The sequence below is a fragment of the Lycium ferocissimum genome, chromosome 11, assembly GCF_029784015.1.
Source record: "Lycium ferocissimum isolate CSIRO_LF1 chromosome 11, AGI_CSIRO_Lferr_CH_V1, whole genome shotgun sequence".
NCBI lineage: Eukaryota > Viridiplantae > Streptophyta > Magnoliopsida > Solanales > Solanaceae > Lycium > Lycium ferocissimum.
Window position 1 is genome coordinate 13,533,222 of NC_081352.1, and position 18,968 is coordinate 13,552,189.

General features: G+C 34.8%; 1 protein-coding gene across 2 annotated transcripts; it reads left to right on the forward strand.

The window, feature by feature from the left end:
- Nucleotides 1-8,033: 8,033 nt before the first annotated feature.
- On the forward strand, nt 8,034-14,002 carry LOC132037467 (putative methylesterase 11, chloroplastic). Of its 2 annotated transcripts, XM_059428001.1 has the most exons (6): nt 8,036-8,424; nt 8,968-9,082; nt 10,640-10,876; nt 11,503-11,646; nt 12,714-12,845; nt 13,590-14,002. In XM_059428001.1, exons 1-6 carry the CDS (start codon nt 8,213-8,215, stop codon nt 13,866-13,868), a joined length of 1,119 nt encoding a protein of 372 aa, XP_059283984.1. In that variant the 5' UTR covers nt 8,036-8,212; the 3' UTR covers nt 13,869-14,002. The 2 variants fall into 2 exon arrangements, with proteins under 2 accessions (XP_059283985.1, XP_059283984.1); XM_059428002.1 differs by lacking the exon at nt 12,714-12,845 and having other exon boundaries at nt 8,034-8,424.
- Nucleotides 14,003-18,968: the final 4,966 nt, after the last annotated feature.

The following is an 18,968-nucleotide window of genomic DNA, read 5'->3' on the forward strand; positions in this document are numbered from 1 at the left end:
GTCTGTGGCTCCTTCTCCTCTCTTCCAGACCAGCCAATTTGAGCGTGGTCTTTCTTATGGGGGTTCGACGTTCGCTGGTCATCCAGGACTCGTATCCCAGCCACACACGCCTTCTGGCTTTGGCGGACCCCCTGGTTTTCATCCTCATCGCCCGTCTCTTGCCTCTCTCGCTGCTAGTCTAGAGCCGTCTAAATTTAATGTCAAGAATTTTGTTACTACTACTCTCAATGTTGTTGAAGATTATTTACCGTGGCGTACACAATTTGAATCGTTTCTTATTGCTCATGGTCTGCTTGGCATGGTTGATGGTTCCATTCTGAAGCCTCCACTTTATATATTGGATAATAATCATCGTGCGATTGGCAATCCGGATTATCATCATTGGATACGAATTGATCAAATTGTGCGTGTGTGTCTGTTTGCTACATTGTCTAAAGAGACTTTAGTTGATGTCCATGATATTAAACATTCGATAATGATTTGGGAGAGATTACAGTCTCGTTTTATGAATGCAAGTATGGCTCGGTCTATGGAGTTGAAACGTATGTTGTCTCATGTCGAGAAAGGCGAGACTCAATCTATGGAGGCGTATCTTCGTCAGATTAAACTGATAGCTGATTCTCTTGCTGCTATCAATTCTCCTGTGTCGAATAAAGACTTAATTGAATACACCGTATTGGGTCTTGGTGAGGATTATGAATCCTTCATTACTGGAGTTACTCATTTTTCGGGGGCGATGTCCTTTGATGAGCTGCGTTCTATGCTACTAGTTCAAGAACAACGGGTGATTTTCAAGAAGAACAGGGAACATGGGCTAGTGACTCATCAAGCGTTTGCTGCAAGTACTTCGTCTGCTCATACCAACACTAACTCCTCTACTTCTAATTACCATCAGCAGCAAAAACAATACAATAAAAATAACGGTAAGGGCCGAGGAGGCTGGCGTGGCGGCCGTGGAGGCCGTGGAAGCCGTGGGCGCGGTCGCGGTCGCGGTCACAGTGGCCAGCAACACGGACAGCAGCAAGGGGGTGTCTCAGGGCCACAGCAAAATGCACACACTCAGAATACTCCAGGAGGTATGGCAGTTTGTAATTCAGATTTAGCATCTAAAAGTATTATGGCCCTTGCTTCCTGTGGTACTAACCATATCTTTGCAGGCAACTCTAATGTTGAGGGGGTGTTTGGGACTAATACTCCTCCCGTAGTTTGTCAAATATGCTATCATCCGAGTCACTCGGCAGCTTTCTTGTCCTTCCCGTTATGCTCGGACGTCGTCACGTCGACTTTCGCACTTCCTACGGGCGAGAATGAAACCACTACTTGGTTTCCTGATTCCGGGGCATCTTCCCACATGACTCATGATCAAGGTATTTTAACGAATAAGTCTCTTTACTCTGGCCAAGTTCAAGTTCAGGTTGCAAATGGTACTAAAGTCCCTATTAAAAATATTGGTGATGCCTCCTTAAACTCCAACAATAAGTCTTTGAAGTTAAACTCTGTTTATCATGTTCCACAACTTAAATTTAATTTAATGTCCGTTCAAAAATTGTGCAAAGATAATAATTGTACTGTGAGTTTTGACGAGAATCATGTTTTTGTAAAGGACAACCACTCGGGGGAGGTGCTACTCAAGGCTACTAGTCAGGGGAGTGTATACCCGATCACCATCACCAATCGTTCTACTCCGCCAATAGCTCTTTTGACAACCTCCATTCCTGGTCCAACTTTGACATCGTCGACTTGGTCACTTTGTGGAGATAGAGTTCTAGACACACTTAGGAAAAATAAGGCTATTGTTTGTGCAACTAGTTTTATTCGACTGTGTTTCATGTCGTTTGGGAAAATCTCATCGTCTTCCGTTTAAAGATGTCATTCATTCGTGTGATAAACCTTTGCAAATTGTTCATTCTGATTTATGGCAATCTACTATTTCCTCAAATCTTGGATACAGATATTATGTTTGTTTTGTGGATGATTATTCTCGCTACTCTTGGATTTATCCTTTAAAAAGAAAATCAGATGTCTATCAAAATTTTATTTTCTTTCAAAAGTTGGTTGAGAATTTATTTGATACAAAAATAAAACATTTTCAAAGTGATGGAGGGCGTGAGTTTGATAATGGTCCTTTAATTAACCATTTTTTACATCATGGTATTTCTTTTCGAAAATCATGCCCGGACACCCAGGCACAAAATGGGGTAGCCGAACGAAAGCATCGACATATCATTGAGTTGGCCCGAACAATGCTCATTGCAGCCTCACTACCTGCTCAATTATGGGTCGATGCTGTTTATACGGCCACCTATATCATTAATCGATTGCCAACTCCAGTTTTGCATGGTGTATCACCTTATGAGAAATTATTTAAACGGGTTCCAGATTATAATTTCTTACGCGTCTTTGGAAGTCAGTGTTTTCCTAATTTTCCTGCAAAACCATCAAACAAGTTAGCTCCTAGGTCAGTGTCATGTGTTTTCATTGGCTATGCTCCCGGTTATAAGGGTTATCGGTGTTTGGATCCCATTACGGGCCGGGTATATGTGAGTCGGGATGTCGGATTTCATGAGTCCGTCTATCCATATCGAACCTTAGTGTCGAGTCAACCATCCAAAGTCATTGGGACTAGTGATTCGGACCCTTCACTTTTATCCTTCTCCCAATCCCCGACTAATGTGGCTCACACCATTCCCTTAGGTGACCGTTCTGTTTCGGACCACACCCGTCTGTCTGCCCCATCCCCAGGTTCACCTTCTTCGTCCAGCTCATCTCGTGGTCCTCTTAGTCCACCACCGAGTTCTACTCCATTCCCGCAGCCACCTACACAGTCCCCTCTTGAGTTGTCACATTCCAGTCCAAGCGTCCCACCTAGCCCATACCTTGCTGAGTCGTCTTCCCCACCTGCGTCTTCTTCTGAGCCCCACAGTCCGCACCACATTTGTGCTTCTTCTGATACCGTGGTCCAACAGAATGTCGCTCCTCCTTTGGGTGGCATCTTTGTTCCACCGTCTTCTACTAATGTTCATGGAATGCGGACTCGCGCTAAAGATGGTATTTTTAAACCAAATACTCTATTAAATCTCAACACTATTGAGTATGAAAAAGAACCGAGTTGTTTCTCACAAGCTAATAAGGTGCCAAAGTGGCGTCAAGCCATGGCCGAGGAGTTTAATGCAATGCTCACTAATCATACTTGGGACTTAGTACCATTTAATTCTGATAAAAACTTGGTTAGTACAAAATGGGTCTATACGCTAAAATGCGATGAACATGGTAATGTGGTTCGGCCTAAGGCTCGTCTAGTTGCTCGTGGAATGCATCAACAAGCTGGTGTAGATTACACTGAGACTTTTAGCCCTGTTGTGAAATCGACTACTGTTCGGTTGGTTTTAACTCTTGCTATTTCTTTTGGTTGGATTATTCGGCAATTAGACGTTAAGAATGCCTTCTTACATGGGACACTGTTAGAGGAAGTGTATATGGAACAGCCTAAGGGGTTTGTTCATCCTGATTTTCCGAATCATGTTTGTCGTCTCCGAAAGTCTATCTATGGTCTTAAACAAGCTCCACGAGCTTGGTATCATCGGTTTAGCAGTTTCTTGTTGCGACAGGGCTTCTTTTGTGCACAATCCGATAATTCTCTCTTCATTTTTCGTAAGGGCAATTTCATTATTTATCTTCTTTTATATGTTGATGATATCATTCTTACTGGCAACTCTACTCCTTTAATTACCAAGTTCATTTCCGTTTTGGCCAAAGAGTTTGCTATGAAAGATTTGGGGAATTTGCATTTCTTCCTTGGGGTGCAAGCAGTGCGTACGTCTAATGGCTTATTTTTATGCCAACACAAGTATGTTAAGGATCTTCTTCGTAAGTTCAACCTTCATACAGCTAAGCCGCACGCACTCCTCTTCCCGATCGTACTACTTTGTCTCTCACCGATGGTGAGTTATTGTCGATCCTAGTGAGTACCGTAGTATGGTAGGGGCCTTGCAATACTTGACCATGACTAGACTCGATATTACATATCTTGTACACTTGGTTTCTCGTTTTATGCATGCTCCTCGTACATCTCACTTGTTGGGTCGTTAAGCGTGTCTACTGTACTTGGTTGATTTGGCACGATTTTGGTTTGTGGTTACGTCCTTGCAGGCAAGCTTCAATTATGTTAGCTTACTCAGATGCAGATTCAATGGCTGTCCCGATAGTTGCAGGTCTACCACGGGTTATGCGATCTTTTTTGGGGACAGCCTCATTTCTTGGCGCGCGAAGAAACAATCCACGGTGTCCAAGTCGTCCACCGAGGAGTAGCGAAGGCGCGATTTGCCTCACACGGTACAAGACACTCTTTGGATCCGTTCTCTGTTAGCAGAGTTGGGATTGATGATACGTTCTCCTGTTAGACTTTATTGTGATAATGTTTCTGCGACGTACTTAGCTGTGAATCCAGTTCAACATGATCGTAGTAAGCATATTCGAATTGATTATCATTTTGTACGAGAGCGTGTTGCTCATGGTGATTTGGTAGTTCGCTATGTCCCAACTCAGCACCAGTTGGCTGATATTTTCACGAAGAACTTATCCGGTCAACGCTTTGAATATTTACGATCCAACCTGCGCGTGGTTTCCCCCGCACAGTTTGAGGGGGTGTAATAGAGGATACCTAGGGGTATTTATGTAATATGTAAATATTATTCATATATATATGAGGTCATGGCACCCGTAGAGGGTGTACAGTATTATTATTTCACAATAATCAATCACCAAGTTAAATTATAATCAATAGTGTAACAAAATTTTGATCTAAAACTTATTAGCAAAACTTAGGTGGCGGTGTTCCTAAATGGAAGATCATAGTTTTGGTTGATTCTCCTTTATAATACTATCCGGTTTGGATTGACAAGAGAAACATTTAAAAAGAAACTAAAACACTGGAAAGTTGTCGTAGCTCACACTTGAGCAAAGACATGCATATATCATTAGATTGCAAGTTTATAAATGCACTAACACTAGAAAAATATTTCCACAATTAATGTAAGCTAGTTATAGATAAAAAAAATTATAATAAATATTGATTAATTAGTAATCTAATAAAAATGGTAACTAATAATTTATCATGCATATGTTAGATCTAATGATAGAATAAGAAAAATATATATTTTCCAAATGCCAATATATATACTTTTTAATTATCAAGCCACACATTTGGCCGCTTGACTAACAATAATTACAGTTTCCAGCTAATATACAAAACTATACATTAATTATGTAAGATATGTATATATTACAATTGATATACAAAAATATATTTTTATTGACTAGTATTGGGTAGGCAGCTATACAATATAAAAATTCCTTAAGTTTTGAACTTTTAAAGCACTAGCTTTCCAACCTTTACATGCCTTTTTTTTTTTTTTTTTTCAGAATAAAAGCTCGTGCTTTTAATTTTTAATGAAGAAGGAATCACAATGAAATTCTGCACTTAATTGATCTCCCCGACCGTTTTTTTGTAATAGATTAATGTTCCATGCTTGATGATGTAAAGAATATTTACACAACAACATGTAACTTTCTTATTAAAAGAAATAACGTGAATTTTTTTTATATTTAGCCTGATATAGTAGTAATTTAACAAATAAAAATAACCTTCTACAATTTATTAAATTACACTAATAATGTGAAAATTTTCGAAACTGTCATGAGTAAATATAACTTAAATTCCTCTGAGAACAAGTGCCAGACTATTGCACCAAACACTACTAAAAATAAAGGTTTTCCCCATCGATGTTCAGTAAAGAAATTTGTCTTTATAAAATATGATTTTTGCACCTCTTTCTCACAGAACCAACTTACTGAAAAAACGCATGGTGGGAAACAAGTTTCCATTAAAACGCTGGGAAACTTCCTAATCTTTCTGTGTGAAAACACTACAATTTAGGTTTTTCCCACCGACATTTAGTAGGAAATAGCAACTGAATGTTTTTCAGCGGGAAATCAGTTAGAAAATATAGATTTCTTAGGAGACAACCCGTGAACCCACCATACAACAGAATTTATTAATCTCTTTTAGCATAAATAGCATTTCCACAGCGTTTGGGACCAATTACACCTAAACGAGTGATCAATAAAGTCATATCATCTATGATCTACCTACCAAGTAGCAACATATCAAAATCCAATCAATACTTAGGTACATATTTTATGACATATATATACTCCTGTTTTACAGCACTACAGAAAATAGTAGTTGGATGACATTGATGCCTTCTCGGTTGGGGGTTAACGTCCCATTACACCTAACTCGATTCAATTCCCTTCATTTGAAAAAAATTAATAATTACTTCTTTTATTTCATTTTATGTGATTATATTTGAGTAGCTATGAGATATACAAAAGAAATAAAGACTTTTAAACTTTTGATTTTTAAATAATTACTATATTATTTGTGTGTTTATAAAAACTTTTGAAACATGAGATCTTAAACATGTTATTTGGCTATATACACTTGTAATCAATAATAAAATGAGAAGTTAAGTTATTTTCAACTTTAGAAGAAAGTATTATTTTCGAAATAGAGTAATCACATAATCTAAGAAGATGGGAGTAGAAAGGAGGGAATTTTTTTTTTTTTTAATTTTTTGACAACAAAGAACTTTACTGTATTAACACATAATCAACCTTAAAGAGTCAAAGATCGATGCATGCATATACGATTCAACTAGGAAAAGAAGAGCCTAATTAACTTTATGTAGCAAAACTACAAGAAAAAACAGAATTTGTGACGGACGATTCTGTCACAAATTAAATTATGATTTGTGACGAATTTTGGGCCCGTCACATATTCGTTGGTCGCATCATTTACAATTCAACTAAAGAAAATAAGAACGTAATTAACTTTATGTAACAAATTAAAGAAACACAGAACTTGGCTAATAAGTTGTCTGCTAGCTTATACCAAAATCTAGAAATATATACAAAATGTACATCATCAAATTAATTGATCAACTTTCAAATATCTTCGCAAGTAGTTTCTATCTTCCATATGAGACTACAGTCCTCTGTGTGACTGTATCATGTCCACCACAATTTTTACATCGGACAAAATTTACCCCTTTGACCATCGATCTGTTTTGAATAGTGTTTCCCAAGGCTTTTGTGTTAATAAAGTACAACTAATTCCGTAGAAAACTAGAAATAATTCTAAGTAGATAAAAGTATCTAAAAATGAGTATGATATTCATGCCAGAGATGGAGTTAACAGTTTAGTTTAAGGTTTTTAAATAATTTTTAAATATATATTAAGTATATTTTTAAATACAAATTAGGACAAATTTGGGATATTTTAAAAAATATACAACTTTTAAAATATTTACGCCATTCATACGTTCGAGTGTTGCACACTAAATTTTCTCAAGTTAAAACTTAGGATCGATCTGCTCCTAGTTCTTCAGTAAAGTTCAATTAATTTTGCACATATCAATAATTTATTCGTTCGTTATCATAAATTGGTTGATAAATGACGCTTGTTGTGTAAATACCAGAAAGTTACCTGTCGGTTCACTTTTAACTTCGCACGCCCCTTAATAATTAATAAATTAAGTATATATTTTACCTTGATACCCATATTAATTGGTGTATAGCAGGGGCAGAGGGAGAAAGGGCCAAGGGGGTTCCGCCTTCGGTGGAAAATTACACTATTTATACATGGTTAAAATTATTTTTTTTATATATATAGTAGACGTTGAACCTTCTTCGTGTGTTTACTTTTTCATATTTTGAATTCTCTCAGTAAAAATTCTGACTCCGCCACTGGTGTATAGTCTATGTAGACTTGAAAAATGATTTGAACATGAGTAAATAATATTAAGGTAAAACAAGAAAAAAGAGTTTGTTTTTCAAAGTGAACAAGTAAAATAAAAAATTTATTTTTAGTATAATGGACAATGAAAAACAACTTAGCGAGTAGGTTATAAGTAATAATGGCAAAAAAATGGATCCATTTTCACATCCACGTCCCACTCTTTTAGTATAAGCTTCTGTATAATCATTTCATCAGCATAAGAGAAAGTCCTAAGCAAGTGTAGTACTAACCTCTAACCACCTTCATCTCCTTAACTCCATTTCTCATCATCTACATTCTCGTCTACGTATACATATTTTCTTCTCCATATACAGTATATATACAAATAATTCTGCGAAGCTGTTACATGTGAAAATGGGGTTATGTTTCTCCCGTAAGTCCACCGTTAAGAAGAAGAGTCCACCAGCGAAGCGTTTAACGTACCAATGGTCCTCTAGATTTCAGTCTTCCAAAAATGAAGATTCTTTCACCTCTCAGGATCGAGCCCTGGCAGCCGCAATTCTCTTCCAGCAACAGTTGCAAAACAACGGAGCTGGTGTTTCGTTTGATCGTTCAACGTCGCTGCGGTATTGTTGGAAAAAATAATTCTTACGATTTGGTATTTTAATTATGTCTCGTTAGTATTTATAGTCAGAATTATACATGAACAAGTTGTCGTGTTTTGAGTTAAAAGTGATGTTGCTAGCTACTACATTTATTCTAATTTATATGACACTTTTATTTTTCGAGAGTCAAACTTCTTTATTTAATCGTGAATTCAATTCGAACATACAATTTTTAAATCTTTTGAAAAATAATTTATATATTTAGAAACTATGTACATAAAAATAACTATAAGTCATAAGATTTAAAAATTTAAAATATTGAATGAGTATCGCAGTCAAAGATTTTTTATTTAACTCTCGAAATCCAAACTGTATCACATAAATTGAGTCATAGAGAGTAGAAAACTAAAGTACGTTGATTAGGATCTGATATTTTAATTATTTCTAGTTAGGATTTATATTCTAATTTTTTGTTTTGACCTAAAGTAGGTTTCGTATTGGACGTTGCTAGCTATTTTTCATAGTGTAGAGATTTGGGATTTTGAATAAAATATTTTCCTTTAGGTATTCCAATTGTAAAGCTAAGAAGAAGAATGAAGGAGCGCTGCCACGTTGCTCGAGTTCAAGGTCTCGCTCACTAACTGATCCTCTGCTTCAACCTCACCAGCTTCTTAACAAGGTACTACTTGCACTCCTTCTGTCCTAATTTATGCTAACACTTTTCGAACTTTAATTTATAATTTAAAACATTCCCTCTGTTTCAATTTATGTGAACTTATTTATTTTTTAATCCGTGCCAAAATGAATGACCTCTTTCCTAATTTGAAAATAAATTCACTTTATGAAATTATTTACAGCCAAACAAATATGCAATACTTATTTTGAACCACAAGGTTCAAAAGTCTTCACTCTTTCTTAAATGTCGTACCCAGTTAAATGGATTCACATAAATAGATTGAAATGGAGGGAGTATATTTTTTCATCACATTGACATGAGAAGAATTGTGGTATTTTTCATGTAGGTATTAAATATCTAAATTTTAATTTTAAAATGTTGAGTTGATTTAATACTCTCTGTGTCCCAATTTAAGTGTCCTAATTTGATTATTCACAGAATTTAAGGAATAATAAGAAATTTTTAAATCTTGTGATCCTAATTAAAGAAGTATGTAATTTACTAAAACGTCCTTCAAATCTTGTGGTTTTAAACTTGCTAAGTAGGATGTTTGAATTGTTAACTTATTAAATATATAAAGAGATACTTTTTTTGGGACAAATTAAAAAGGAAAGTAATGCACTTAAGTTGGAAGAGAGGGAGTATATATTTTCACCATATTACTATGAGAAAAAAATGCAACTTATAGTACTTTTCGTACAACTTTTGAAGATTTAAGTTCTAATTTTGGAATATTAAATTAATCTAATTGAATGTAGTTCTAAAAATAAACAGCCTAATTGATTCTCGAATAGTGGAATGTGACTACTATTACGGGCCGGAGGGAGTATTACTCTCCCATTTTTGGATGCGCCTTATATCATTTTTATACAACTCTAACAAACTTTGGAGAATTCAAGTTAATTAAATCATTCAAATTTTGATGTGATGTTTTCTTTATTAGACTATCTATTCAACCATTGCATTTTCATTTACATAAGTTGAAATGAATATTTTAGACTATATGCCCTGTCAAACCTCAAGACAATAGGTAGAGTGGCCTAATAGATTTAAACACCTCTTTAGATGTATTTCTATAGCCAGGGTGGGACACTACATAACTCGACAATCTACACATTTTCAATATTTGTTGCATATCTGAGTGATGAGCTGCAAATCCTAATAGAGAAGTTCCACTTAAGGAAATTTGATATGGATTAGACTAATGTATTGAAGGTTTCAAATTATTGAGCCATTGAGAGTTCCATATCGCTGCAAGGGGGGAATAATTAAATCTGCAGAACCAGACAATGTAATCTAACATTTTCTTTTGACTATAGAATAGTAGATTGTCCTCAATTGGCTATTAATGGAAAGTATTGACTGATACTTCCTCATAGTTATTTCAGAAATGTAGCTTCTTTTACTTTGTTTATTTGAGTCTTTTGACAGATAAGTGAAGAGGTCATTTCTGCTATATTAGTAAAGAAACACTGTGTTTTGCTTGTTGCTGTAGTGTGACTTTGACTATATTTGATCTCCCATTTTCATGCTAAATGGATGTCTATATATAATTGGCAGGAATTAACCATCGATGATTTAGAGACAAACCACTTTGTCCTTGTCCATGGTGGTGGCTTTGGAGCCTGGTGTTGGTATAAAACCATTGCACTTTTAGAGGAGGCTGGATTTAAGGTGACCGCAGTGGATTTAACTGGTTCAGGCGTTCATTCTTCTGACACGAATAGCATCACCAGCTTATCGCAATACGCAAAGCCACTCACTGATTTTCTTGAAAAGCTTGTTGATGGAGAGAAGGTCAGTTCTTCAGCCTTCTCTTTCTTGATTCCAATTTGTTCTATTGTCTTATCTTCCATTCTTATGGAAATTGTGATGGTGCTGAAGCCTAGAAAGGGTTCTGCTTCCGAATCCTAGAGATTGATAGTTAAAAGTATGTTTAAGAAAGAAGTTCAGCATCTTCAATAAGCATCATTTTTCGCCCTAAGTTCCCCTCAAGTTAATTTATCAAAAACTGTGGCACCTGAATATGAAAACTAACATTCTTCTTCATTGTCTATAGTGATTGAGATAATGTCCTGATCATTCTTGAGGGTATGGGTACTCTTCATGAGTGTCTCTCCTCCTCCCCTCAAGAAAAGAAAACTACGAAAACGAAGGAACAGAATGCTAGTTCTTACATTGGACTGCTGGCTTGTTTTATGCAGATTGAAGAAGTCGCTTAGTAATATAATTGGGCTTGGATGTTCTTTTCTTTCTTTCACACTTTAGTGCAATTAGTGTCACTGCTTGAATCTAATTTCGTCATACTTGGACGTTATATGCTGAAATTTTCCAAATTTTGTAAAACCCAAATTTTCCAAAGGAAATTCCTCGAGTTTGAAACATGTGTCTTTAAATTTTGGAACCTTTATTCAACCATGTAGGTGATTTTGGTAGGACATGATTTCGGTGGTGCATGCGTTTCATTTGCAATGGAGCTCTATCCCTCTAAAGTTTCAAAGGCTGTATTTGTTGCTGCAACAATGCTCACTAGTGGACAAAGTGCCCTTGATATCTTCTCAGAAAAGGTATATGTTCATAGGTTTATCAATTGCTTCATTTGATTCTTCCGAAATTTTCACTCATCTATCCATTCTATTCTTCCTTCTTACAAAGTTATATCATATATTCTCCCTTGATTCACGCACTGTGCATATGGTTAGAATGGTGACACTTAAGCCTCAATCATAGTTTTTATGCGTGGAGTGCCTTGCTCAAATTTGATTGGTTTTATCTTCTGAGTATTTGGGGGCATGTATTTCTAGAATTTAAAAGCAAATTTCTGAACTACTTTATAAGATACTGATTTCACTAATCCTTTGAAAGATAATTAGCAGTCAGCTGATTGTTGGTACTCCAACTTATAAGGTGAATCTCATTTTCTTATGCATTGCCTTGTTCTGGCATTTGATGTTAGCAGTATCAGTTGTTCACAAGTGAAGACACTGATGCCTCCATCCATACATGAAGAAATTTGAGTTTCTTTTTGGAAATACAGAATCTCTTCTGATGCATGCATTTTTATGCTTCACAGTTTTTTGTCTGATACGTATTTCAGGGTCCTTTTTGTTAATCCCTGTGAGGTTATACTCCTCTAGCAAAGGACTAAGCTTTAACCAACTATAGCTTGAGCAAAATTGTGAGTGATCTTTTTGTTCATCTCAATGCAAACAATATTTTTGACATGGAAAGGAAGGAGGCGACTTACCAGGAAAATAAATTGCCCGTCTCTTCTCTGGAGAGGAGAGAAAGAGAGTGGGTGATATTGAAGGGTCCATCGTCACCGACTCTTGCAATCCTTCTCGAATTGAAGGGCTTGGGTTGAGGATGAGGTGACTCAACAAGTGCCTGAAGTTTCCTTGCTATTTTAATTTTAGAATGAAATGGATTAAATTTTAGAGGATCTTTAACTCTTCATGTCCCGCTTATCCTGCATTCCATGAACAAAATAACACATGGTGGCATAATGTCATTCTACACAAGCTAACTATATATGCAGCTAAAGGGGGGTTGTGCTATTTTAGGGGGTGGATGGTTGCGTCATGGTCAAATAGAAGTTTATCTGTGGTTAATGAAAAGTCCATTATTATTTCAGATGAAGACAAATGACCTTATGAGGCAGTCTCAAATATTTATTTATGCAAATGGGAATGACAAACCACCAACTGCCATTGATCTGGACAAATCACTCCTGAAAGACTTATTATTCAACCATAGTCCTGCTAAGGTATGTTGTGCTGTATGAACTATTTTTTGTAGACAACAAATTTGCTATTACTTGCATAAAGTACTTTTCTCTAGTAAATGGTGAAACAAGTCTCCTTGTATATATATATTTGTTTGAACTTGATGTATATATCCTCACTTTTATTCATGGATCTTAATTATTACTCCAAAAATACTACTGAAATTATCTCTCTTCGCTCAAGTATAATACTCTATTCAAACTTGAATTTCTAATCTCCATTGTCGGTCAAGCTAGGCTGTCATATATTTTGAGCTGGGAAAATGGGTGTGGAGAAGAAGCTATATCTATGAATTGGTAACATATTTCTATTGGGTAGATGCCAATGGCATTGAAATGGTGAATCTATGGGCATCACACAGAGTGGTGCGCCATTTTACATGAGCAGCTAATGTTCTCTGTAAACAATATAGACATCTGAGAGCAAATTATCTCTCTTATACCAATGAACTTATATATCTTGATATGAATTGCCAATATGCCAGTAGAAGATGTTTTTCTTTTATCCATTAGCACCCTAACCTCAATGCTAGCGCTACTAAGTTTTATCAGAAGGGAGGGGAAAGAGAAAATTCTCCGGGAATTAGCTGATAATATCATGCTTCTAATGTAGCCATTCCGTTAACTCTTAAAATCAATTCCGCTACACTACCATGAGGTATATCTTAGTTGAATTGACAAGTTTCAGATATTCAGAGCTTTCTTTACTAACTCAGAATTTTTCAGGACGTCGCATTAGCTTCTGTTTCAATGAGGCCAATTCCATTCTCCCCAGTCCTTGAGAAGCTCTCTCTGTCTGACCTCAAGTATGGTTCCATCAGACGGTTTTACATAGAAACAACGGAAGATAATGCTATACCAATAGCTTTACAACAGAGCATGATTAGCCAAAATCCACCAGAACGGGTTTTTCATCTCAAGGGTGCTGATCACTCACCTTTTTTCTCCAAGCCGCAAGCCCTACACCGAATTTTGGTAGAGCTCTCAACTGTTCCATCAACATGAAGCTGTCACGCTTTCATAAAGTTATACTGACATGTTCCAAGTAATTCAGGTGCTGCCTACACTTAAAATTGCATCAGCATGTAAAGTTGCCCCTCATGTATACGCACAATATATCTAGCTTATTTGTTTTGTTTAGATTATTTGTTGATGGGGAGAATTCTCTCATTGACGCGAAGCCTTTAACATTTTTAAGAAGAAGAAAAGAACAGAAATTAACCCTTTCTTGTTTTTACATTTGGACTTCTCATAAACTAGATATCCATGGCACCATATTTTACTTGATGCTGGCGCTTTTAACGTAAGAAAAAACAATTGAGGTTGGTTTCTGAAGACCCTTTTAATCTTTTTGTATTGTTCGCCTTTATATTGATGATTGTGAGGGTATTTACTTGCTTTATTTTGTTAACGAAATTTTTACTGTTGGTATAATGTAGTTTCACTTGGTTATAACGTTCTTAACGGAACTATGGCGTCAAATAAAATATGAAGCTGCAAACTGCTGCTATGAACATGTCATGTTATATGTATCTTTGGCTTTTCACTTTATTTCAGTTGCTTTTTTCTTAACTCATCAAGACATCCTACGAAATCAACAACTTTGCTTCTTTTGAAAATTGTTTGTTTTCTACCATTTATCTGCATTTTATAGTTGAGAAATTGGCTTAAATATACCATGCATAAAATTTTGGCAGGAATGACACAACTTGCTGTTATTAGTAAGGTCTAGCCCAATTTTACATTCATAGTCAGAAGCTTGACAAACTATAAAACACTCTTAGATGTAGGGGTGTTCACGGTTGGTTTGGATCGGTTTTTGGTCAAAACCAAAACCAAACCAACTTAGTCGGTTTTCTAAATATTAAAACCAAACCAAACCAAATATAATATACATTTATCGGTTGGTTATTATCGGTTTTGGTTCGGTTTGGTTTGGTTTTTCGGTTATTTACAATACATAAATATATACTCTTTCTTTCTTCTTCTACTATTATTTCTTCAATTTAAACAAACAAATAAAGTGACAAATTTTATTAGGTAAATGTAACATCCTTATGCTAAAATATACTCAGATCAAGTCAAATATATTTAACTATATAGTGTCTTATGATATATTCTATATAAGTTAGAATACTCAAAAAACTAAAAATTCTTGAAACTTTATCTTCCTACGACACAAGAAAGATTGGCTAATCCTTACGGAAGAAAAATATGTGATTAAGCTTCGTGAATTTCATGGTGATTTCAATCTAATTTAATATATCATTTATATATTTAATTATAAAAAATATGTATATAATTTGTCAGTTCGGTTCGATTTTTTCTTCGATTTTATTTTAATAAAATCAAAACCAACCCAAATATTATTGGTTTTTAAAAATTTAAAACCAAACCCAAAAAAATGTCGGTTTATTCAATCAGTTTGATTAGGATTTCGGTTTGGATCGATTTTTCACCAAATCGTGAACACCCCTGCTTAGATGTTTAGCAAACGCACAAATAAAACAAAAAGTACTTATGCTCTAAATTTGAGCTTTACAGACACTCTCCATTTTGTCTTTGTTGACAATATTATTATTGGGTGGGCATGTTTTGGGAAAATATTTGCTATTGTAATGCTCCCTCCGTCCTTAAATAATAGTTTGTTTGACCAAACTTTTAAAATCAACTTATTTTGAAAAGTGCTTTTCAAAAAAGTATTTTGGTGAAAAAAAATTGTGTTTGACCAATTAATTTAAAAAAAAGCACTTTAAGCAGCAATTAGTGTTTGACCAAACTTTTAAAAAGTGTTTTTAAGAGCCTTTTTGGCATAGCGGTTTTGAGGCCAAAAGCGCTTTTTAAAAAAAAAAAAATTAGAAAAAGCACTTTTTTTTTGGATATTTGAGGTGTTTGGCCATTTATTAAAACTGCTTTTAAGTAGAAGCAGAAGCAGTTTTTCTGCGGTTGGGAAAATAGAAGCAGAAAATTATTTTTTTCAAGATAAAAATATCCCTACCATAAATACAGATTTATCAAGTATATCCCTCATTAGTCCATTAATTCAAATTAATAATCCTGTGTTGAATTTTATTTTGAGGAATGACTTTGAATTTTATTTTGGTTGTAGTTTTGTAGTTGATATTACATCAATATTTAATATATTTTTTAATTATCTACGTATTATATTAAATTTTAATATGTACTTTTAAATTTTAATTCAATAAAAGTAAAAACCTTTCATATAGATATTCAAAATAGTCTCTCTCTGTAAAATATTCTTGATAGTAAATGTTCATTAATATTTGTCCTTTTTCGTAATTTGACATTCAAAAGCTCCTTTTTAAGAAGATTAGCCAAACACAATCTGCTTTTTAAAAGCAGTGAAAAGCATTTTGCAAATGAATTAGCAAATACAAACTACTTCTCACCAAAAGTACTTTTTTGAAAAACACTTTTAAAAAAGCACTTCTCAAATTAAGCAGTTTTTAGTCGCTAGGCCAAACAGGCTCTAAGTGTATTTTTCTCAAAAGCGCTTTTGGGCAGAAACTATTTTTTTAAGCTTCTCTACTCCTCAGAAGTACTTATTTTCTCCCAAAAATTTGACCAAACACCTCACTTTTTAAAATAAGCACTAATGGGGAAAAATGAACTTGACCAAACAGGCTATAAGTGTATTCTTTCAGCTTTCCACATTCATTAAAAATATTAATTATCATACCAATTTTACCTAATTATGTTTATTTATTGATCATTATAATCAAACTTAACTAATCATCTCTTACCTCTTTAAAAGCAAGGACAGTAATGGAAAAGCAAGTAAATTATGCATCGATTTTCTAACTGACACTTATTTTAGGACACAAAGAAAAAATGGACACTTATTTAGAGACGGAGCGAGTAATTTGGAAAAGTTGGAATTTTCAAGTAGCGAAGGTATCAAAATTTTCATGTTTTAGGATTTTTACACACTGTCACACATACACATAAACTTAGAGCATATTTGACCAAACTGCTTACTTTGATAATTACATGACTAGCTCTTTAGAATAGTACAACAACAACATACCCAGTGTAATCCACAAATGGGATCTGGTATCCCTTTAGGAGAATAAGGCTTGAAATCTATTTTGAATTAAAGGTCTGATATGTTTAGACTTCATTTTGGTTGAGTCTCGAAAAAAGTGTTTTTGATGTTGAGTTGAAAAAATGATATGCAAGTTTTTGAAAACTTGAAAAACTACTCCAGGATAGTTTTTGGGTTTTCAAAACCCATCTTCGAAAAATTTCTAATAGCTGACCACATTTGAAAACAAACAAGGTTTTGTTATAAAACTTTGTAATTGCAAATAAATAAAAGAAGGAAACCAAAAATAACTTTGTAGAGAGGAGGGAGAGATTGTATTATCATTTTTTTTGATGTTACAAATGAGAAACAAAGCTCCCTATTTATAGAAGAGTTTTGCCTTTAAAACTACAACATATACAACTTGCAACTTGTACACAACTTGGCACAACTAAGATACAACATGCAAGTGCAAGTTGTATTTATCACTTAAAGTCAAGTGGTACAATTTACAATTCTACTTGTATAATCATTAATAATACATCCAAAATACAACTTGACAAAATGGTTTATAACACTCCCCTTGGATGTTCATTAATACATTTGTGCCTCGTTAAAACCTTACTAGGAAAAAACCCAGTGAGAAAAATCTTAGTGAAGGAAAAAGAGTACACATATCTAGTAATACGCATTGCTAGCTGCCTCATTAAAAATCTTACCAGAAAAACCCAAATGGGACAAAACCTTGGCTAAGGAAAAAAGAGTACAGCGCGTATTTTACTCCCCCTGATTAAAGCATTACATAGCTCTTGAAGATGATACACTCCGATATTGTATACCAACTTATCATATCTTGAGGTTGGCAGAGCCTTTGTGATCAAATCTGTCAAATGATCATTTAACGAACTGGTTGATCATTTGCATCTTCATTACTTAAATAGAGTTGCATCATCACCATATAATATTGTTGGAATCACGCCAAGTACATTCTTGACTTGCTTCATAAATTGCTGCTATCCTTCTATGATTTGATAAAACAGCATGGTACGATAGTAATCCTTCATGCAAATAGATACCATATCTGGATCGAACTCTTATGTTGATCAGATGAATGCCCTCTATATCCAAAACACTTGACAACCTTTGTTAGGATAAAGACATTCATGCCAGGGCTTTCATTGACAATATGCAATTGATCTTATTTCAATAGATCTATGAAGGAGAGAAATTATATCATGTTCATAGTTATAGCAAGATAAATAAATGCATCAATTGCACAAATATATGGTACGTCAGGACCAATATAATTTTCTCATTTCGACTTCTTTTAGCAGATAATCTACAAGAGCTCCAGAAATATTCAAGTCATCAACTTGTACAATAATATGAAAGGTTCTGATTATCATAAAGAGACAAGGGTAAACATGGTCATCTTTGTACCCTTCGTCAATGAATATTCACTAAGGTTATTAAAACACATTCGCCTTACCTAATTGAATCCATATAATGATTATGAACAAGTTCCCCAAGAACTTGTACATGCTTCAAACATTTTGGATCATTCAGAAATTTTTTAATTTTATCAAGTAAGACATAGATTGTGACAACATCCATTTAGTAGTTAAATGGCGTGACATCTTCTGATGTCAGGACTGCAGGTCCAATAAGCTTTACGCTTACCAAGATGTATCATATCACTTGGTAATTATTTCTACTTCGGCATGCTTTAAAAGACGTAGAATTCAGATCCTCACAATCTTATACAATATTGCGCGCCATATTGTATCAAAGATATCGTCGACGAAATATCATTTTGTATCGGTTCGCAATTCGACATAACTTACTAAGATCTCATCACTTCATTATTTTCAGGTAACTGAACCTCATATAAGGTTTCATGAAGTGTTATGTCGTAGGCTCTTCAAGAGCCCATTACCTCTTTATTATGATCAATTGCTCATCCCCTTTTTCAAGGATTATTACATTTGGAACCAATTGGTCTACCATGCTTCATGCATGTTATAGACTCTGTCCTTCAGGGACATTAGGAGCATTTTGCA